General features: G+C 44.1%; 1 protein-coding gene across 2 annotated transcripts in view; it reads left to right on the forward strand.

Moving 5' to 3' along the window:
* Positions 1–14,917, forward strand: part of RUNX1 (RUNX family transcription factor 1) — a 175,042-nt gene extending 160,125 nt beyond the window's left edge. For both annotated transcript variants that reach the window (XM_063345868.1, XM_063345879.1), the window contains 2 exons: positions 5,643–5,804; positions 9,371–14,917. In XM_063345868.1, coding sequence (XP_063201938.1) covers positions 5,643–5,804; positions 9,371–9,864 — 656 coding nt within the window. In that variant the 3' untranslated portion in view covers positions 9,865–14,917. The remainder of the gene's footprint in view (positions 1–5,642; positions 5,805–9,370) is intronic.
* The last annotated feature ends 7,184 nt before the right edge of the window (positions 14,918–22,101 follow it).

Below are 22,101 nucleotides of genomic sequence, written 5' to 3' on the forward strand. Positions count from 1 at the left end.
ATTGCAAAGCTTGACGCTATGTGACTTTCGGGGTTTGTTGCGTATGACTGACAGAAATTTTTGCAACTTGAGAAAAAAAGTCTGGCAACAGCAGCGCCTATTTCGCAATTCATCTTCATCTGGCTGTGCCGAGGATGGGGGGATTTTCACTGACATAGGTAGTAGCTAATTAGCTGCTCTGTACTCCGGGCTGAGTCCTTTGTATCCCCTTACCCTGCCTTGAGAAAAAAAATCACTTTGTAGAAGGTACTTTGTCCCGGTAATTGTATTTTCAAGCAGGCAGGTGTCATTTCTGAGGCGGATGCGCGAGCGCAGCCCGGCAGGCAGGGGTAGGTGGCAAAGGCGGGCAGCCTGGCTGACTCAAAGGCGTACCTGCTCCCTCCCGGGCCACTGCCAGCTCCGCCGCCATCCCGCCTCACGCCACGGCGTCCTGACTCACATCCTGCTGCTCCTTTCTGAAGCTTCCAGGAACATGCTGTATCATAGCGAGATTTGGCTGCGCAGTGCCTCTTGGCTGGGAGCAGGCAGCAGTGTCTGACCTGCAGTGACACACGGAGAACCGTCTCTCCCTGCGCTCCAGGGGCATAAAACAGATTCGGAGGTGCACGGGATCCAGCCTGGTGCAAGCCACGCGCATCCGTTTTTCCTTTCGGCTCATAGGTGCAGTGGGAGCTGTCATCTGATTTGAATTCACAGCTTAAAGATTTTAATACGGTTAAAAAAACCTATTTTCGGATCACACTATAAAATCTTATGGGGGGCTTTCTTTTTAGACAGCTTGGTATGGATTGTTATATTTGTTATATAGAAATGATGAAGCAATAGACATTTTTGCTATCCTTTCAAGCAACATCCTGAGCTGGTCCGATGAATGACCACAGCCCCCCTGAAACTTGCTGATTTATACCTTCTGAGTGCCTGACAGCATCACAGCATTTTCTTTTGGAGGGAGAGGGGGGTGTTGTTTTACATTTTAAAGCGTGTACCCCCTCTGAAAAAGAACCGCATAGAAATAGCATCCTAGGACTTCACGTCTAATATGTCCCGGTGATTTCTGCATCCTGTACGCTCAGGATCAGTTTTACAGGCAGAAGATGTCTGTGCAAGCTCAGGAGATAGGCTGTGGTTTTGTCTGAGGTATTGACCCGTTCGCTCCATGCTCTGAGCACAAAGGGAGTTCTTCTCTTTTTGTACTTGACTATCAGGAACAACTTTGGAAGCCAAAATACGCCCTGCGTCACACTAGGACAACTCCATTGCCTGGCAGGTGTTTGTTTGGCCTTGCTTAACCGTGCCGGTTCTGCTGGGCGAAGGTATCTTTGGGTCAGGGCGCATACATCTCCCCTGTGCACCCATTCTCCTGGGTACCCACTGGGCCCAGAGCTGCTTCCCAGAGAGATGCCACTTCTGCGCAGTGATTGCGCAGCGCAGCCCTGCACTCAGACAGCGCTGGCGGCATCCCGGGTGGGAATGACTAATAGCTGTTCGCAAAGGTCGTACCAAGGGCTGTGGCGGCTCCGGGGAAAATTCCTCCTCAAGCTGGTTATGTGACAGCGGGTCCCGAAGGCAGCCCGGCCGCCGGGCTCTGCCTCCGCCCCGCCGAGGGTCCCGGGGCGCTGCGGGGCGCGGAGCCGGCGCCGGCCGCCGCCTTCTGCAAGGTCTCCACCGCCACCTACTGATGGACTCCTGTCCCCGGCGTCTCCCGGCGGGAGGAGAGACCGACCGCCCTCCGCCCGGCCGCCTCTCGGGTTAGGCTTTTTAATTTTCCCCGGCGAAAATGGCTGGGGAAACGCTAAATTGGAGGACCGGAGGGGAGCATCATGAAAGGGGGAGACCTTTTATTTTTGTTTCGCCGAGCCTCTACCCAGAGCTTGTATCATTAAACTATTAAACATTATGCAACATCTGTACAGCTTAATTACAACTTTTTAAAAACCAGCCGAACGCAACCTTTTCGTGGCAATAAAACATGACGAGGCACGAAAGGTGGTTCAATACTTTCTGCTTAATAGCTTGTTAGGCATGAGGCTAGAGGCCGAGAGCTCATGACTACACAGCAAGGTGTGAATTATTGCACCATAATTCTCGCCCTGGAGTGTTTTATTGCAATTAATAACTGTTTTCATGTTTTAAATACATTTTCTCACACCGTAAAAAGCAGAAATGGAAAGTACTTGCTAATGGGAGAAATACAGGGAGGACTGGGCACAGATCACCAACTGGAGCAACTTCCTTGCTTTCGTGCTATTTTGATCTGCTTTTAAATGATTTTGGAATCCTGTTTGGCTTTAAAACTGTGTGGGCCCAAAGCCCTGTTATTTCCCTTTGTTGAAGTAGCTCTCCCTGCAAATCTCTTCACAGATATTCTGAGTTGTGAAGCAACTCCCGTTTATTTGCAGCATATTTTCACCAAATTAACTTCAGCCACACGAACCCACACATTCAGTTCCCCACGCCAAGCTACAAACTTCTGAGAAGTGCACCTCTTTATTTTGAAAGCAGAAAAGAGGTGGATTCAGAAAGAGCTTGTTGCATCTCTTTGAGGAGCTTAGTTGTGTGGCAAATTTGAACCCGTTCCAGTTTAATTTCAGGTAACCTGAAAGCTGAAGAAAAGCAGATATCACAAAAATAAAATGCTATTTGAGGCCCCTAATCCAGATCCTACTGAAGCTGCTGGAAATGCAAACCTTGCCTTTACCGGGAGCTGAATCTGCCTCTCGATACTGAAATGCTGCCATAAAAATGCTATTACAGTGATACTTTTCTCCACTTCTTATTAAAAACCTCTGGAGGTGATGCCTGGGGTTAGTCAGCACAACCTGCTTTAATACGTGTATATAATATAATGCGCTATATTAACATCACTGAATAGACTGCAACTTGTTAATCAGTCTAATGTCAAAAAGCCGATCTTTAAGAGCAAATACAGGGATTGGGAATACAGGTACCAAGACGGAAAATTGATTGGTAGTTTGAACTTTCACTTAAGAAAGACTTAATGGGATGAGGAGATTAATAATGGGGGTCTCTCGGGCTGTCTGCCACTGTTTCAAGTACCCCAGAGGTCAGTAATAACAGCAAATGGATGAGGCAGGTCAGATACCTTGGTCGTCTCTTTCTGGATGTTACTAGACACGTACTTGGTCCATCATCCGGTTTCTAGTTGGGACATAGCACAAAGCTAATTCTAGTAGCACTAAAAGAAAGAAACCGTGTTTCAGTTTAGTCTTGTCAGTGTTTAGTAAATCCATGACAAGGTCTTGCTTCCTCTTCTGCCACTGTGGTGGCTTTTTCTGCATCTTCTTACTGTCGTTCATGTGTTTATTGCACTTGGGACTGTTTTACGGACCAGGATCCTTGCTGGGCAAGGTACAGCACAAAACCATGTCTCTTGTCCTGAAGAGAGACAGTAAAGTAAGAAACAGGAGAAAAGTGTCAGACAGAGCTGCCCCGCCATGCAATGACAGCTTCTAAGAGGAGAAAACAGACAGTACATTCTCCCCTTTCAGCCTGAAAAACAAGGTTGGGTGACAGCAATGCCCAGGTCACCCCGAAGACAGACTTTTCTCCTCTTCTCTGCAGTGCTAAGACCTAAGGACAAGGCACCTGAAAGCAGGTGATAAAACATTTCCAGCCAAAGGGGTTCAGTGGCTTCTGCAGTGACAGTGTTGAAGAGAGAGGTGACAGCGGGGAGGCTCTGTCACCTGTGGCATCAGCCTTGGCAGAGAACACAGAGGGCTCCCCAGGCAGGAGGACTGGCCGAGGGACTTTCCATCCCTGGGCTGGGATCCCTCCAGCCCACATACCATGGTTCTAGTCCTCAGCCACATTGCTGAACTGCAATCAATGGGAATGAGTGCTGCAATAAGGGAGTAATGATTTCATTAACCCCATTTTAGAACTGAAACACGCAGTGCCGCACCATTACAACGCTTGCTCTGCCGATTCTTTGTGGTATTTATCCTAATGCTACCCCTGGAGACTGGATTCCCTCGTCTATCTCCCTGTCCTCTTTAATAAACACTGACCATACGTTAACAAGGAGATGATGATGTAATTCAGAATAAGACAGGCTTTGTGCCTTTGTCTTTTTGTTTGTTTCTGCTGAAGTCCCTTTAATCTGATTGGATGTCGCTTTTGAAACAGCATGAGTCAACTGAATTTATTTCTAAGGAACTCTGCCTGAAAAAAAAATTAAATATTAATAATATCTGAGTTTGAGTATGTTACTCAGCAGAAAAATCTTTACAAGGCTTCAGTTTATTCTGCAAGTGACTTCACTAGTTATTTTTTTTAAAGCTTGGAGTTTTGTATAAATCTTTCATTCTAAACAGATGAAACAAACAAAATGTAAAACTCATCTCCATAAAGCACAACACAATAATAATTTCCAGATGGTCTTGCTGATGGAAGATCAAAGTCTTCATCTCAGACTTGGGAAATTTCCCTTCCATGCTGATACCAGTTTTATCTGAATGCAGTTCATCCAACATTCGCTTTTTTCAAAAAGACAATTAGCTAGATGAAACTGCAGGAGAATGCTCTTAGAGCTGAAGAAAACAGTAAAGATTTTACTAAAAGTAATAAAAAAGGTTCTGGGTAGGTAAGGGGGGGGGGATCTTTCTCACTTTGATTTACACAAAAATTAGACATTTCTATACACTGAAAAATGCCAGCTTCATATGCAAAGATGAAATGAGCAGAAAAGAGTTGTTTCTGCATTGGTGCAACTGGCTTGGACCAACTCTCTGCCATGCATCTCTGATTTCAAACGTCAGCCAAACTAGTCGTGTGGCTAGAAAATAATACGTTCGTGCTTTTCTGTAAATGTTTTAGGCATCTGTGCATTTTGAGATTTTGCTTCCAAGAAGCAGCAGTTTCTGCAGAAAGCCTGTACTCGTAGGGTGTCTGCATTTTCCGCTTAGCAGTGCCACAGACTTTGTGTAAGGCTTGCTGTGTCTGAAGTTCAACCGCTGCTAGTAGATGGACCCCTCACTCTGAACTGTACTTCTGTATTTTAGCGTATTCAAAATAGACGTAAAAAATACCTGTTCGTTTCATTAAGCCTAGGATTTTCAAAAGATTGAGGAATTTTAATTCCCCAGTCCTGTTCATCCACTTAGGAGTCTGCCTTCTGGAGGACACTAGTTTCACTCTCCATCTCTGTCTCTCTCACACGCACACACACATTTTCATCTTGTTTTTCTTTCTCTCCTTACACACTTGCACAGAAGCACTCACAGTTCAGTATTTTTGTTTCCTTGGTACCATACAAGACATGCCTTTTTGGCTAAATGGGCTGCCAACACGCAGCCTGAAATACTAATGCATCTCAGCAATGAATAGTCTTTCACCTTGGAAAGCTTAACCTGCTTTTCCCTGACCGCTTTTCCCTGTCCACTGTCTATGTGAAGCATCAAAAAGCTTCAGAAGAAAAAAATCAACCCATCAAAACTCACAGATGCACAAATAATATTTTAGAAAGCAATTCATCTGAAGGTCTCTTGACAAAGGGGATTATGGAACTGAAATGTAATTATCTTGGCATTTAAGTTTCTGTTTCCACCATGTGGTTTGGTTCACATATTTGATTGCAAAGTTTTGTCATTCAAAACAGCCTATAGGTCTCTTTCTCATTGCAGACACAAGGCAAGTGCAGCCATCTCCGCCGTGGTCCTACGACCAGTCCTACCAGTACCTGGGCTCCATCGCCACCCCCTCCGTGCACCCCGCCACGCCAATATCACCCGGCAGGGCGAGCGGCATGTCATCCCTCACCGCAGAGCTCTCAAGCCGGCTGTCAAGTAAGTACCTAAAAGTTAGTCCCCTCACACTGGGCCTCACCAAAGCCTCAAGGCCGACTCCAACGCAAACCGGTTGCCATGTCCTAGGATGCTGCCACAGCTTTTCCCCAGTTGCATTGAAGCCTATTGCGGGCCCTCCAAGCCTTCTCCAAGGCTTTGCTGGGATTTGGGCGAAGAGTCAAGAAATAGGGTTTGGGGCCCAACATATCTTTGTCAAAAAAGGGGGAAAAAAAAAAAAGAGGAGAAAGCAGCACTTTGAAGATGTATGGAACTATAAAAATAGTTTGGAGTGCTGAAGAGCTATGGTATCTGCCAAGAAATGAATGCCATGGATATTTCAATTCTGTTTCCTTCCCTTGCTCTAAATTCAGACTAGAGCACAGCAGGTTATGGGTGGACACACTGACGGCAAGATGGTGGGGTTTGACATTTTAAGGGTTGCACTGGATTGTCTTGTTACATCTTCGTCAAATTGTACTGCAGAGCTTTACAAGCCAACATAAAAATGTAGCGTGGAAGTGAAAGCTACCCCCCTGGTTTCCACCATCCTCAACTGACCATCTGCTGACTCTAACACACACATATTGAACCAATATGGGTGTGTTCAAGAGCAGGAATTTTCTTAAAATGAATGAGAGCCATATAATTCAAATTTGCACACAGCTTTTTCAAAAATATCTTCTTTGGCTGCACATATTGCTCTCATTTGAATACTCAGGGCTTCTTCTAAGATCAGAGAGAATCACTTGAACGTGCTCCAGCCTGTCCTATTGTTGTCATATAGCGCCTGCTTTGAAAGAGTCACAGGGACAATGCCCAACAAAAGTAAATTATTTGTTAGGCCTGGTTGCTAATTACATCTTAGAGAGAGATGAAAATACCTGAAACCTTTCAGAAAAAAAAAAAGAGAAAATTTCTTGTTTTAAAAAAAATCAATAAAAATTCTTATTCTTCATCGACACACTCTTCTTTTAAAATGAAAAGACTCCTTTTTGCTTTTTCCCCTGTGTTTCCTTCCCTTTGCCCTGGCAAAATGCAGAAACGGCAAAAACGGAGAAGGACGAAAAAAGATCTTCTTCATAGCAACCAGAAAATTTCAAGTAAAAAAGTTTATTTCATCAAGTATTTTACTTAGAATAGTATTTTTTCATGACAGAATTGTTTGAAATCAATGTTTATCAGCTATTTTGATTGTCAAACCCTATACAGGGGTGCCTGATGTATGTGTACTTGTAGGTGTGGACACATGAATCAGACTGAACGGAGATGTTAATCACATTTTACCTTTACCAGTGTGGCGACTGAGCTTGCACTCTGATAAGTGAACGCACTCAGCATTAAAATGCAGTATTTTTTGCATTGCTGTAGTGCCCAAACATCGTCATTTCGTACCAGGGCCCTTATTCTGGCACGCATGGTATGAACACCAAAGGTTTCCATGGCGGCTGCCCCCCAGGAGTGCACAGCCTAAGAGAAGATAGCCATGTACGCGTGGAGTAACTGTACACTGTGTTTCTTTTGCGGCACACGGTGAGCATGGAGGTAGAGCACCAGCACTAGGGCTTGTCGGTGCTTTTTGTGCCCGTGGTCACAGTGATTCACCTTGGGGCAGGCATAGTTTCTCCATGACTTGTGAAGGAACCTAGAAGAGCTTCGTTCACATGTCTGCATTCTTTCTTTCTTGTCTTGGTTTTGTACATGTGGGCTGATCTCTACATATCTTAAGTGTTTTTTTATAATGCTTCCAAAATGTTACTTCTATATTAAATGTCATTCAGTATTCCCAGAAAAATCTTTCACAATATTTTCTCCCCAATCCCCTTACTGTCACACACACTTGCTGTCTATCTAAGAAACTTCTCCTTGTCAGAACAGAGGAAATTTTAGGGTTTTTTAGGCCTTTCCATCTAAAGACACGGTGCCTCAAAAGAAAAAGCAAAGATATGGGAAATACTTGAAACACCTTGACATTAAATCTCATTATTCTGCTTTTTGCCAAATTGGGCAGAAGAAACCCTCATCTGACAAGTGATGGGTCCAGGCAGTTTGGAAGTTTCAAGAAGTTTGATTTCTTTCTCAGGAATGAGGTGTGAACGTACCATTTAAAACCTGGCAGGTTGTCAGATGCCATCTTCAGCCTTAGCTACTCTGAAGCTCCAGCCATTCCATACCGTAGTGTATCTTGCCACGTTAAATCTAAAGGTCTGGGGGAAGGAAATGTGGTCAGGGGTCCCATTAATCTTCCAGAAAAAAATGTAAGGCAAACTCAAAAAGGAAGCATACAGCGTGCGTCAGAGCTTTTCTAAGAAATTTACAGAAATTCATCAAAGTGTGCTGGCTGTGTCATTGACGAGCTTTCAGAACTTGGCACTGGAGTGTGTCTGCTCTAGCTTTAAATCTGGTCAGAGCCAAGAGCTTTTGTTTTCCCTCTGCTTCTTCTCATGAGTATTTCCTTCAGCGCATGGCTCCTCTTCTGCAGACTCCACGCCTTGTCTGACAGAAGAAGTTGTCTTCTGGAAAGATTTTTTCTTAATTATTATTGTTGTTATTTTAATCATGCATAGCTGCCAACTCTAGGGACTGACACCTTCCATTAATCTGAGTCATGACGAAGATCCTTCCTAAAGAGGCCATTATCTGCTCCGCTTGTTTAATCCTTGCACACCAGGGAAGGAGGCGACGGGACCGGGCATACTTCCATGTTTGTCAGACAAAGTGGAGCAGGATTTGACTGTCCTATAAAACATTTCGCCTAGCAGGATGAGAAAGGCTTCTAGCACACACGAAAGGAAGAAAAAAGGCCAACCCCCAAATATATCATTCTGCTTTAAAAAGGCAGTACTATTGTTGTCCTTTTTTACATCCTCATTAGAGCCAAGATATTCAGAAGTTAGTAACAATTATGTAGACATTATATGAGGATCTAGATATGAAGACCTTGAGTGAATCTGATTTATCTTGACCAGCGTTGAGAGTTGGTGGAGAACTGTGCTCCTAAGTGGTGACAGCTGGGCTGAGCCTGTTTGTGTAAATCCCCGCTGTGCAGGTTCGTGTACCCGAAGAACAATCTCTGCACCACGGAGCTTCTCATTTGAGTCAGCAAATAAAACTGGGTGCAAGGAGAGACTATGCAAAAGCTGGACAATTTATATTTAGGTCCCATCAGTGTCCCTGGTGAGTCAAGTGGTGCTGGGCAAGGAGCTTGAGATCTGTGTCCCTGTTCCTCACCCATCCATCCACCCGCTGAGGACAAGGACACTCTGGAAGCGTCAATAATTGCACGTGCTTTACGGTCTCTAAGGGCAAACACATACACATACAAAACAGGGCAAGAGCTTGGCACTCCTCTTTGATTGCTGCTTTACTGAAATTTATCCAAAACATCTGGATCCGTGAGCACCACGATGACTGCATGGAGAGCAGGTGAGGGATAGCTCTGTTCCGGCAGTATCATCCCTGCTTCAGTTAACCATAGACCAAAGTGTGGCTGTTGGTTATCGCCTCGAACAGGTGAACCTCTGTTCTGACAGTTCAACAGTTCTCTGTCTCCTTTCTCCCCCCACCAGGTGCTTCTGACTTGACTGCGTTCAGTGACCCCCGGGTGGGAATCGACCGCTCCTTCTCGGCGCTCCCCTCCATCTCCGACCCTCGGATGCACTACCCGGGAGCGTTCACCTACACGCCGACGCCCGTCAGTTCAGGGATAGGAATTGGTATGTCTGCCATGTCCACAGCCACGAGATACCACACTTACCTCCCACCTCCCTACCCTGGCTCGTCGCAGGCCCAAGGCAGCCCGTTCCAGACCAGCTCACCCTCCTACCACCTCTACTACGGAACCTCTGCCGGCTCCTATCAGTTCTCCATGATCTCGGGGGGAGACCGGTCCCCACCACGCATCCACCCCCCCTGCACCAACGCCTCCACGGGATCGACGCTCCTCAACCCCAACCTCCCCAACCAAAGCGAGGTGGTCGAGGCAGAAGGGAGCCACAGCAACTCCCCCACTAACATGGCCACCACGGCGAGGCTAGAGGAAGCGGTGTGGCGACCATACTGAATGAATTTTAAGTAGTTATGGGCCAGGACTAACGTGTTTTCCATTTCCCAGTGCCCGTAGGTATCCCATAAACACCCATCTTGCTTATGGGCCCTGCCATCTTCATACATCACTTTGAGAAGGAAACCCTCCAGAAGCCGGTGCTCCCAGGAGCGGTGGCGTGTATTAGCCAGCCCCTGGCGAAGCGACGTTGCTCCAGCAAAGGCTGAGCTTCTGGAAAGGAGGACGCCTGAGTTGGTGGTCCAGAGGTAGCGAGGGTGGGTAGAAAAGTACCCAGTCTGTTTCCAGGCCTGTGGCTTTCTAACCTGCCTGTGCTTGAAGGTCTCCACAGCCCTAAAGAGAGTTTCGGTTCACTTCTATTTTTAAGACTTAATACCTAAAAAAAAAAAACTTAGTGAGTTTACTGCATCTTCTGGACATATTAACCGTAAGGAGGTATAGGAAGATTCCCAGAGGGAAACTGTGAACGCTTCTGTTTTAGCAATGCTGTGAATGAGAGGTTTTATATGTTGAACTTCATTCTTTCTTTTTTTTTTTTTAAACCATGTTGTATATTCCAAAGAATATGGAAATTTTTTATTGCTGGGGTTTTTTTGTTTTGTTTTGGGTTTGTTGTTTTGGGGGTTGTTTTTTTTAGGATGCAGCTCATCCTGCTTTGCATCTAATTTGTTTTATTTCTCTTGGCACCTTATAAATTGCAAAAAGAAAGATTTTACTCTTTTTTTTGTTTTAATCATGCTTGCTTCTTTCTTGCTTTGTGAAATGAAAGAATCAGCCCCTTTTTCAATGAGTTAATTTAACTTTTTTCTCTTGGATTTTTTTTTTTTTTAAATACAACGGCTACAGCCTTGGGTCATTTTCAACTACTGTACTAGTTTGATGAGTTCATTGATATTTATGCTTGATATTTAGACTTTTCTTATTTGTTGATACTATTATTATTTAAATATGCCTATATTAAAAAAGATCAGCAATTGCCTTTTTTTGGTAGCAGCCAAAGTCAAATTTATCACATTGAAAAAGGCTGGAATAACGATGGGTAAAGTGACCTAATTACCTAGAAATATTGTTTACAATTATCTCACTCTCATTTTACTCAGCTAACTGGGCTCAGATCCTCAAAGGCGTTTAGGTGCCCAGCTCCCACTGGAATGATTCAGGCACCAAAATCCCTGTGAATTTCTGTGCTTTCCCACCCAGTGGAGTCATCTCTCCCTACTCCTTCCTCGTTTTCACTTCTTCACCGGTTGTGGTGACCCTCAGGGTCAGTAATCAGGATGTGCACATTTCATAAGGCAGACTCAATATTCTCTAACTAAATACATCCCCATTCAGCCCCATTCTGCTCCCGAGCTTGCCTGGGCTTCCCGAGAGTGCCGGTGGAGGCCTCCAAGTCTTTCAAAAGCGAGCGCCAACACGCAGATGGCATGGCAAGGGTGCAGCCCTGGCTCCGACGGAATCGGTGTGAGATTTGCTCCTGGCTCAGCGGAGCCAAGATTACTGCGCAGTACAAAAGCCACGTTCCAGTGCACTGGAAAATAGATCAGTCCGTGCATCACAAAGTAACTCGAACTGGACAGGGTTGTCTAGCTCATCTGGAAAGCAGGCTAGCAAAGACGGGGCCTTAACGGTTCCTCCATCATCATCTTCTGAGGGGAGAGGAAGGGTCTTTAAAGCTGGTGCACACAATATTCTGTCCTGTAGCAAATACGCAAGGCTTATACTAACAGCATGTTAATACAGAGTCGTCATCGTTGCCCATCGTTACAGCACAAACATATCAGATGTCACTGTAAAGTTTATGGCACTATTTTATTTGAGGGTTTGGTCTGAATGCAGTTGTTGTACTACTCATTAATTGCAAACTGCTGATGTTGACACGTGTGCGTTCCAAATTAGCTGATTATTATTTAATGTACCTCTTAAACGAGTGAAACAATTGCAGGTCAACTCAGAGAGTATTTGAAAGCAGGACTTCAGATCAGTGTTTGATGTTTAAAAAAAATTAAAAGGATTCAAATTAAAAAGATCCTTGGCTGCAGGCAGCAAAACAGCTGGACTTATTTAAAACCATTTGTTTTTCAAGTTTTCTCTTTTTTTATATGATTTTGCTTCTTTGTTTAAGTCAGATGCAGTAGCACTTTGGTATTGAAAAGTTACAAATTGAAGAATTTACATTGCCAATAAGGTCATTTTTGTGCAGAAAATGGGGAGTGTTTCAAGAGATCTCAGCAAAAGTTCAAAATGGTTCTGTTAAAATACATGCATGGCTGTGTGCTTTTCATTTAGCATAATATCCTTTATCCTTTTCTAGAGTTCGCTCTTAACAAAAAAGGCAGAAAACACTGAAATTATATCAGAACAGTTAAAAATATATTTTGGAAGTATGGAGACCTTGCTGAATACAGACATACAGAGAGCCTACCTGCTGTGACATTTACATAGTTAGAATCTCACCTCTTCAGTAGCCTAAAAAAAAGTCCTTCTTCACTAAACAGTAGCTCTGTTGCAGAATCCATCTTACATGTTCTCTGTCGCTGTGCCATTAAAATCACCATTTACTACAGCTCTCACATCTGCCTTGTGACTGGACCACCCAAGTGCATAGTAATGTGAGCATGAACCCAGAAGTGAGGGAGAGGAGAGGACCTCCGAGGAGCCAGATGCCACTGCAGAGGGCAGGGCTGCTGTGGCCGGGTCACCTCAGCCCAGTGGCAGAAGTGAGGTTGATGTGGCTAGTACACTCCCAGACCTGTTGCCACAGACTGCTTTCTGCTAAAGCCCTTTGCCCCTTTTAGCCCGTAGTATTGTACTACTCTTGAAATTAAAAGATCAGGGATTCACAGGAACGGGGAGTCGGCATATCTTTGCCTGGAGATTAGAGCTAACCGACCATTTTTTATGTCTACACACCTAATTTCTTTACATTTGTCCTAAAGGTGAAGTTTAATTTTACTCTCCCTGGTGTGAATAGGAGGAGGAACTGCAGAACCGGTCACCACGCTTACCCTGTGTCTTTACTGACACCTAACAAAACCCTGGGATTTCCCAGTGCCTCACTTGCGATAATTACCAGCAACTACACTTTTTGCGTCTAACCTCCCGGTGTATGTCAAGCACAGCACAAAGCTGCACCCTCTTTACAGAGGAAAAGCTAAGTTCATTATCTTTTCCAATTAGTCTGTTTAGTCACTGTGGGTCTCAGTGTATTCACACAAGTGCTTATGAGAAACCACAGTTTACTCAAATCTGTATTTTTGTAGCTATCCCCTGTCCCGCTATGGACAGCAAAGATCTTCAAGGCTGTAAAAATGCTCACATGTCATATCTTAAGAACACATAGCAGGCAGAAAGAGGACACTTGGATAAAACATTTTCCCCATTCACACATCTCCAAATTATAGTATATAAGTATATATTTTTATATATATATTATATATATATATTTATACAGTTTTATCATCCCGGTAGCTTAATGGAATCAAAAAAGAACCGTTGTCCTTCTGTTTTCAAGGCGCAGGCAGCGGAGTGCCTTAGATACCTTCCCCTACCCAAACAGCTAATGGCAGGCCTTACTATCAGCTTGTGTGTTCCTTTCACAAGACACAACTCGTTGTCCAGATGCAGCTATACCAAACAATTTCCAAGTAAATACAGGGCCCAGCTCTCATTTGCTCTAAGGCCCATTTCTTTGCTCTAAAACAATGTTTATGCTCACTTCAAGAGTTCCTGCTACGTTTCCAGGGCGATGTACCAGAGTTTTAGTGCAAGGGGGAAGCGGATGCAGAGTGCATCCCTGCTAGGGAGGATTTGATTTGCAGAATTAAGCCAAATTATCTGCTGGAAAGGAGAAAAACCCTTTCCTCCAAATGGCCCACAGGCTTTGTCAGAGTGTTCCGAATTGCCTGCACTCTTGAAACATTCATTACTGCTTTCTGGGTGACCTTTTCCATTGGTGTATTTGAAGATTCAGGAGAAGTGGATCATTTTTCTATTTGAGCAAAACACTTGCTTGTTTTCCTGCATCGTAACATTTTCGTATTTTATTTTTGTTAACCTTGCTTGGTCAGTACCAATCACTTGGCATTTTTCTCCTTGTCCTAAAAGGGTTGCATCAACAGAGTTACTTGTATTTATGTATGTAAATAGATTTCAAAAGCTTCATAGCAAAATATTTAGTGCTTGTAATTACTCCGCATTTTTTTCATTTTTCTGTGTTTTTAATGAACTTACCTTTGTGTTTGCTTAAATACTGTAGTGAGACTTATTTCTTTCCGAATTAGTTATTTTAGGCTTCAAGATTAACTACATTTTATTCACTTTTGTAAACAGTTATAGCATGGTCTCTATTCAACACTCTTCACTTTTTTGTGGTAGGGGAGAAATGAACGTGCAAAAAGTCTGTGGGTTATTTGTGGTATTCTGGGTTTGACAGCTACATCTTTCTTTAAAACAAAAAACTAAACTTTCAGTCTGAGGTGGCCGCGTGGTAAAGTCTGATGGGAGGACACAGCGGGAGACGCGCTCCTATCAGACTGGCATCGGACTGTGCTTGTTCAGCATTTACTGGCTATGTTTACAAAACAGATGCTGCAGCATCCTGGAACAGTCACATTTTCCCTTGACACTTTCATGCTGAACATTTCCATAAGGGGAAACTACCAGGTTCTGGAAGTTTGCTTTTTTGTTTTTGATTGCAGGGGATTTTTCTTTTTTGGGGGGGCGGAGGGAGGGGAGGGAGGCCGCTGTTTTTTTGGAATCAGATAGGACAAGAGAATAGAGTAGATTTTTCCCCCACTACAGGAAGTCTCTAGATACCACATCAGAGTAGACTCTTGCTGTACATAGGGATGGCTGTATCCAGCACCACGGGAGAATTCATTACAACTAGCAAACAGAGCAGCTGGACTGCTGCGTTAGTTCTAATGAAGACTTTCTTTCTTTCTTTCTTTTCTTTCTTTCGTTCTTTCTTTCTTTCTTTTTCTTTCTTTGTACCACAGTTTCCTCTGTAAATTCAATATCATAATTAGTGTGAATGACAAATAAAATGTTTGACAAGTATGCCCATTGGCCTGGTGCGTTCTTTCATCCAGGAGAAAGCAAGTCTCTCCGAGCAAAAGTAACCATCAGAAAAAGAATATTGACCATGTATCACTTGCAACATCAAAATTACGTTTCCAAACCTTTTTTTTTTTTTACTGATTTCTTTCTTTTTTAACATAAAATGGCATTTTCCTACTGTGGAGTGACCTGGCAGAAGGCCTGCTATCCAACAGGACTATCAAAATAGGACTGAAAGGAGACTTTGCAGGTACAAAAGCCTAGTAATTGCATTATATCTCTGCCTTCTTGATTAAATTTCAATAATTCAAGGTCGTCTACAGCTCTTATTTTTCTCTCTTAATCTTTTGCCTCTTGGGTTTGATCCTTTTTGATATTAATGAGTTGAACCTTACTTCAGGAGCACCAAAACAGATAGTTTGAGGTCATATTACTTACAAGGTACATTGGTTGTTTTTCTCTCTACATAAATAATGAAACAGTAGTGTTACTGAAACATTAATATGGGGGAACCAAGCTTTCAAAATAAGGAAAAAAAAACAGAGTCAATATTGAAAGTTCAATCTGAAAGCCTCTGTATCTATGCATATATAGATAGATATAAAATCTTCTAATACTGGCTCTACACAATACATTGCATTATATTAAAGAAGCTTTCAGTAGTATCCTTCTACACAATAATGTATATATACAAAGATGAATTTTCATCTACTACTACCAGTGAAGTGAAAAACAAGCTACAAAGCAAACTATTAAAGGTATACTTTTTCTGACAACTTGTCAGGTAGCAAGCACTCCAATTTCTCAAATGATAATTCATATTATCTTTTTTTAAACTAGAGCCAAGATACTATGACAAAACAGCTACTGAATTGCAGGTACTTGAAGTCCTAACCTCTTCAGAGGTTAGAAATGCTAACGCACACCTCTGACACGGTTACTGGTTACCCTGCTCAGTATGATCATCTCGCATTTATTTCTGCCACAATCTGATATTATCCCAACAATATCGCACTTATATTTTTGCAAGGGTCTACCCTACCGGTTCTTCTCCTTACCCTATGAAACCCAAGAGCACTTCTGTAGAGGTGGATGATGAAGTAGAGCACATATTTATTTTGTTTCTTACTGCAACACAACAGGAAAAGAAGCTACAAATAGCAACAGTCAAAACAAAAACAAAAATATTACGCCCAAGGGCATCTCATCAGAAATATTTGTAGCTAGATTTTGAAGACTATGTAGAGGACATACCAGCAGAGTTCTCATTTTATACAGGAGGGTAAGGCATCCGACTGCCATGACCATTTTAACCGGATGCACATATCCCACTGCCACTGAGGCTGCCCGTCCTTGTGAGAAAGGCCATGTCTTTCTTATGTGACAGCAGCAGCTCAGCCATTTGTGCGAGTCCCTCCCAGCCCCAAGCCCGCCAGCTTTCACAGTTGTTGGGCTATTCCAGATCGGTGGCACCCACTACCTGCAAGCTGAATCATAGATCTCCTAGGTTGGAAGGGACCTTTCAGACCGTCTAGTCCAACCATCAACCTGACACTGAAAAAACCCATCACTAAACCATATGTCTAAGCACTATGTCTACCCATCTTTTAAAAACCTCCAGGGATAGTGACCCAACCACTTCCCTGGGCAGCCTGTTCCAATGCTTAATAACCCTTTCAGTGTAAAAATTTTTCCTAATATCCAGTCTAAACCTCCCCTGGTGCAACTTGAGGCTGTTTCCTCTTGTCCTATTGCCTTTACTTGGGAGAAGAGACCGACCCCCACCTTGCTACAACCTCCTTTCAGGTAGCTGTAGAAAGCGATAAGGTCTCCCCTCAGCCTCCTTTTCTCCAGGCTCAACAATTCCAGCTCCCTCAGCCACTCCTCATAAGACTTGTTCTCCAGACCCCTCACCAGGGAGGAAGGGAGAAAGGGAAGAAGTTTCCCTCTCCTGGCCCTCTGCCTTCCTCCCTGCCCAGGGAAGCTGGCAAAAGGGGGTGCCGAGAGCTCACGAGCCGGCAGTGCGCAGTCAGGGCAGCGCCCTGGGCTCCCTGGGCACTTGAGGTGGCCACGCCATGCATCTTTTGGCAGCTGAGAAAGGCCAGCTCAATCCCCCACCTCTGGCTGCTTGAGGGGGAGGAAGAGGAAAGGGCAAAGAGGGTGATGAAGACTAAGGCTGGAGGCTGCTGTTGGTGAGAGGAGGGGCTGGCAAGGGTGAACGCAAAAAGTTGTTGATTTCTCATTGCACCTCACACCCTGACTGACAGCTTTTAATGACCTTTAATTACGAAGGCTATTGTCAGGGGTGTTCTCCCACACTGTGTTGTTTGACTTGCGCAATAAGGAAACAGCCGTAAGCCAGGCTCCAGAGCAAAAGCAGCTAATTAAACACTATCAGCCTGCAAGGCACCGTACAACTCAACACAGATGTCCTGGAAAGCCAACACAGGTGTGTTACCTTCAGTGTACATGGCATTTTCCCTCTTTTCAGTGGCTTGTCTCATGAGACAACAGGCTTGGATTAGTGGTGCAGTTTACTGTGCCCGGAAGTAATATCCCTTTTTCTGAGCAGGCATGGAAATGCTGGTTACTGGCACAGCATGTGGTCACAGAATGGAGAATAAACTCTGTATTATCTGCTCTGAGACAGACCTTGTTCACAGCATTCATAGCTTAGAAGCCTATCACCACTGCAACTGCTACGATACTGGAAGACCTTGTAATGGCACCGTGGTTTCCAGACATGACTAAAATATGACTCAGTCCAGCACTGTAAATGGGCCAAAAATACAATTTATCTGTGGCCCCATAACTTTTTACAATTCTGGGCTTTTTACAGTCCTATAAGCTGATTTGGGAACGTATCTCGACTATTACTTTAGGCACCCCCTTCTTCTCCCTGGAAGACAGCACCTTTTTTCACTGTTTAACTATGTTGAGGGCTCACATTAACTTTGCCACTGGGATGGCCTGTGGAGCAGAACTTCTAATGTAGGCAGGATCTCAGGGAAGGAATGTCCGAATTACAGCTCATCTCAACTCTTGCCTGCTGGGGGAGGGAGGCACAGTGTAGATAAAAGCATGTTTAACCCTGAGGAGAAGGAAAATAAAAGTTCAGAACCTACAGGTCTTCATTGGAATGTCTAGCTACTGAATTAGGAAGCTTGTTTTCTGGTTTTAAGTTACAGGGACACCTAGAAGTCTCCCAGACTGGATTAGTCAGCACGAGTCACTGTCTGGGAATTGTTTGGGTTTGCGAGAGGAGGATAAAACAATTTAGAAAGAAAATCTAATACACAGATTTAAAACATAGCCTGCTTTCAGAGCAGGGAGGGGGTTAGGTCTGATTCGTGGGCTTTATAAAACGCTGGTTCCTAAGGGTAGGAAGGCTGTCAAAAGAGAGAGAACCTGTTCCCTGCTGATGCAGAATTGTTTCCTGTAGCATGTAAAAAGTGCCTCCGGCTGTTTTACTCTCAAATTCCCCAAACACAGGAACATCTGTAGCTTTTCTGGGGAGGCTTAGACGGCGGTCTTACTACTATCTGCTGCTACACTTGACACATCCTGTAAGCAGAGAAGCGAGACTGTATTCAGGGCAGCCTGCAGTTACAGTTCCTCAGGAGGTCTCTGACATCTGGGTGTGCTTCACGCGACCACCAGGTTTATGCCTGTTGGCTGTTTAGACCCGTTTCCCCTGTTTTCTAACACCAGAATCCCTCAGGACCAAGACCTCCCAGTTCACAAGGCAGCTCCTCTTGCCGTCTGCAGGGACACCACAGCTACGAGGGTGCAGGTTTCCTGGCCCTAGGAGCTCAGCAGGTGCGTGCCTGAGGGGCAATGAACGCCATGCCGCAGAGCGCAGCCCCCGTATTCCAGTGTCCTCTAATACCAACAACTGCTCAACTTTTTTGTATTTCTTTCTTCAAAGGAGCCCAGTGGTCAAACTGTTATTACATCTTTGCATCAGGTGAGCATCACAGGCATGGAAATCCTTTGAAATTGGCTGAAAATCAGCTAATTTTCACTGAAATGGTAAAATCCCTGCCTGAAGCCCTGCGGCAAACTTCACCCTTCCCCTCTTAAATGTCTGTGTTAAAGAGTTGCTCTGAAACAAGGCAATACGGGTTACTTTACACAGAGAATGTTTCATGTTTCACTTTCACCATGTAAAACAGTAGCTAAATTTGTGGAGGGGGAAAGCAACTGTCCTCCTCCCTTTCTTCTTCTATTCTGCTCCCTCCTCGAATACACGCATCTCTGATATTTCTCCAGCTTGCTGCGGAACCGGGAGCCTGGTGATGTCAGTCCAACACATGTAACTTTGGGGGATGTATGACCACAGCCAGTCAAATGCCAGCATGTCCATCTCATGGGCATTATGATTCTGGGGCTGGATGAGAGGAAGAACGGTTGTTCTATTTTGGAACAGAAACTCACATTTCCAAAACTTTCTGCACACGGCAAACATCTGTCCATGTGGTCCTGAAATAATGTTCAGTAGTATCCTTTTGAAAATGATGAAACCAAAAAGATCTTGGTTGCCAAAGGCTGGAGCCTGCCAGCTTAGCTGGGAATCCAGGACCTTCCAGGCTCCTCGCTGTGGGAAGCAGGCAATGCTGCTGATCGGCAGCAGTGGTGACATGGTTGGGGTGAGTCAGCATGCTGCACCACAGTTTATCAGAAATATTTCTGACCAGCCCCAGGTATGAGTGGCCAAAAGCAAGCTCTTCCTACACAGGCATTTTGGCTACTTGTCAGTGCTGTCAGGATTGTGGCTGTGATCCCATGGGCTCACTTGGGTGGCCTTGCAGACCTAAGGTGTTAAAGGGACAGATATTTTGCCTTGTGGTTTTGCCTTTCCAAATGTGATCCCTTTAGTTTGACTTGATTACTAAGATCACTTTGTAATGTGTATACTTCCTAACCTCCCTGGGTCTTCAAGTATATCATCTGCGGGAAAATATTTGTGTCCTTTCTCAGTGTCCTGTAGCCACGCTTGATATTTTCTGCTTCTTAAAGTCTTACATGCACCTTAAGTCTCCTTATGACACAAAATTTTTGTGTTGCACTTCTCTTAGTTCTCCTGAGGGTAAAGTTAATAAATGACGTGTGAATCCAGCAAAGCAGAGGTGCCTTTTACCCACAAACAGAACTTAAGAGACTTTAAAGGCTAGCAGGCTACTCTGTTTCAATGAGTAGCCTATATCTGAATTGGTATTTGGCTTCAGCTGCTGCCTCCACAAGGAACACCTGCCAGTGTTTTTCCTCACCCTTAAAGAGGTGGCTGCTTCACGCTCTTTACTCAGATAAGGTTATGTCAGTCCATAGCTGGCAACCAGAGAGGACAGGAGATGGGGAAGGAATGAAAGGAAGAAAAATTATGAAAATCATGAAGCATCATTTGGAAGGTAAAACTACAAGTATGAAGTCACTTTGCAAAGCATGTTTGTTCTCCATATATGCCCCAAGTCACTTTGCAAAGCATGTTTGTTCTCCATATATGCCCCAAGCAATGGTCTTTGGGGCAATCTTTGTTACCATGTCTCCATTGCTGCCCGTCTCATAGGAGGTGACTATTCTTTGATGCTCCAATGTCTGTTTATCTGATTTTAAAGTCTTAAGATGCATCATTCACCCACACCTTGCCATAGCATATATACAATTACGTGGTATGGTCAAGAAGCTTCCAAGTGTCCATTCAGAGTGTGGTCCCATTAAGGACGAGAAAGGAGTCACCCATTGCTGAGTCCCCTTCTTGAGGGTGGTGAATTTTGCTGCTTCTCAAGGCTTTCAAAACAACAATTTCCTGAGACAAGAGTGGGTGGAAGAGAGCGAGCCCTTCAGTCACCTCTGTGAGGGATATTTTTGTGCCCTTTTTGCAACAATATCTATAGGCACGTTGAGGTTTGCCTCCCACAAGATGCTTGGTGGTTTCAGTACACACAGCTACACACGACAGAAGAGTCAGTTGTGTTTGGTTTGTCTTGCGAGGGAGAAGAGGGGAGAGTGGGAGGTCAAATTTATTCCAAATCTATAAATAAACAAAATTATGTTTCCTGTCTGGTATCCCTCCCACCTGGATTTTGTAACTAGGAAAGAGGAAAAAGTTCTAGCAGAAAAAACAAATTCTGTTAAAGGGAATGAGCTTTTTCGTTGTCTGTTAAAGTCCCCAAAGAATGGTTTCTTCTTCCAGTGCAGGGAGCTGTAAATCACTGAAAAAAATGAAACTTTCTGAAGGTCTTTTTTCTGTCCTTGATAAAACAAACATATTCTAGAGTTAAACCATCCTAGGAACTGGATTCTCCTCTGTGATACTAACAGAGACGGACGCTGCAAGAAGGAGAACAAACTCATCTCACAGCGATTTCTCAGCATCTCTCAGAATTGAATTCTTCAAGTGTCTCTGTTCTCATTTGCACCACCGCTCACACACACTGTGGAGCTTTATGATCCAGAGCTCTCAGCTGCTGGTAATAACACACCATTAGAAACTAACATGGCTCCCACAAGTTGCTTATCTTCTTGCCAGTTGTTATGATGTTATATTAAATGCAGCTATTCCCGTACTTTTCCCGCTTTCCTGTCCCTCAGAATGGCTCTCTTTCCATTTGTCCAGCTCAACTGTGCTTTTCCATCACCTCTGGCTTGTATCCACCCCTGTGTGGTCTCATCAGTTGTGTCTCTTTCAGATGAGTCCATGGGCCTCACAGACACCTGAGAGCATAAGAGCCCCTGATGCTGCAGGAAGATGTTCCCCATCTTGGGCACCGTTTGACTTATGTTTGCTGAGCACAGAATGTACTTGACTAAGGATCTGTCCCCGGCTTCTTCACTTGCTGATGGCTGTACCAAAATGCCTTCCTTCCTGTGCCTCAGTTTCCTCATCTGCAAATGGGTAGTGACACTGACTGTCTTTGAGAAGCACTTTGAGCTCCACTGATGAAAAGGCCCATGGAGAGGAGGTTGTTGTTATTGTTGTCTGCAGTTTAAAAACATGCTCATAAATCATCTTTCAGGAATAGTGAAGCAGGTTTCATTGGCTCTGGAGCTGGGTGACTGAACAGAGAAGAATTTCCTTCTTTGGCATTTTCCCCTAGTTTTAATAACTTTGAACTCTTGCTTTAGATCTTGTTTACATTAGGCTGGTTTAGTAACTGTGTGTCTCCCTCCAGCAAT

This window comes from Chroicocephalus ridibundus, chromosome 1 (assembly GCF_963924245.1).
Source record: "Chroicocephalus ridibundus chromosome 1, bChrRid1.1, whole genome shotgun sequence".
NCBI classification, from domain to species: Eukaryota; Metazoa; Chordata; class Aves; order Charadriiformes; family Laridae; genus Chroicocephalus; species Chroicocephalus ridibundus.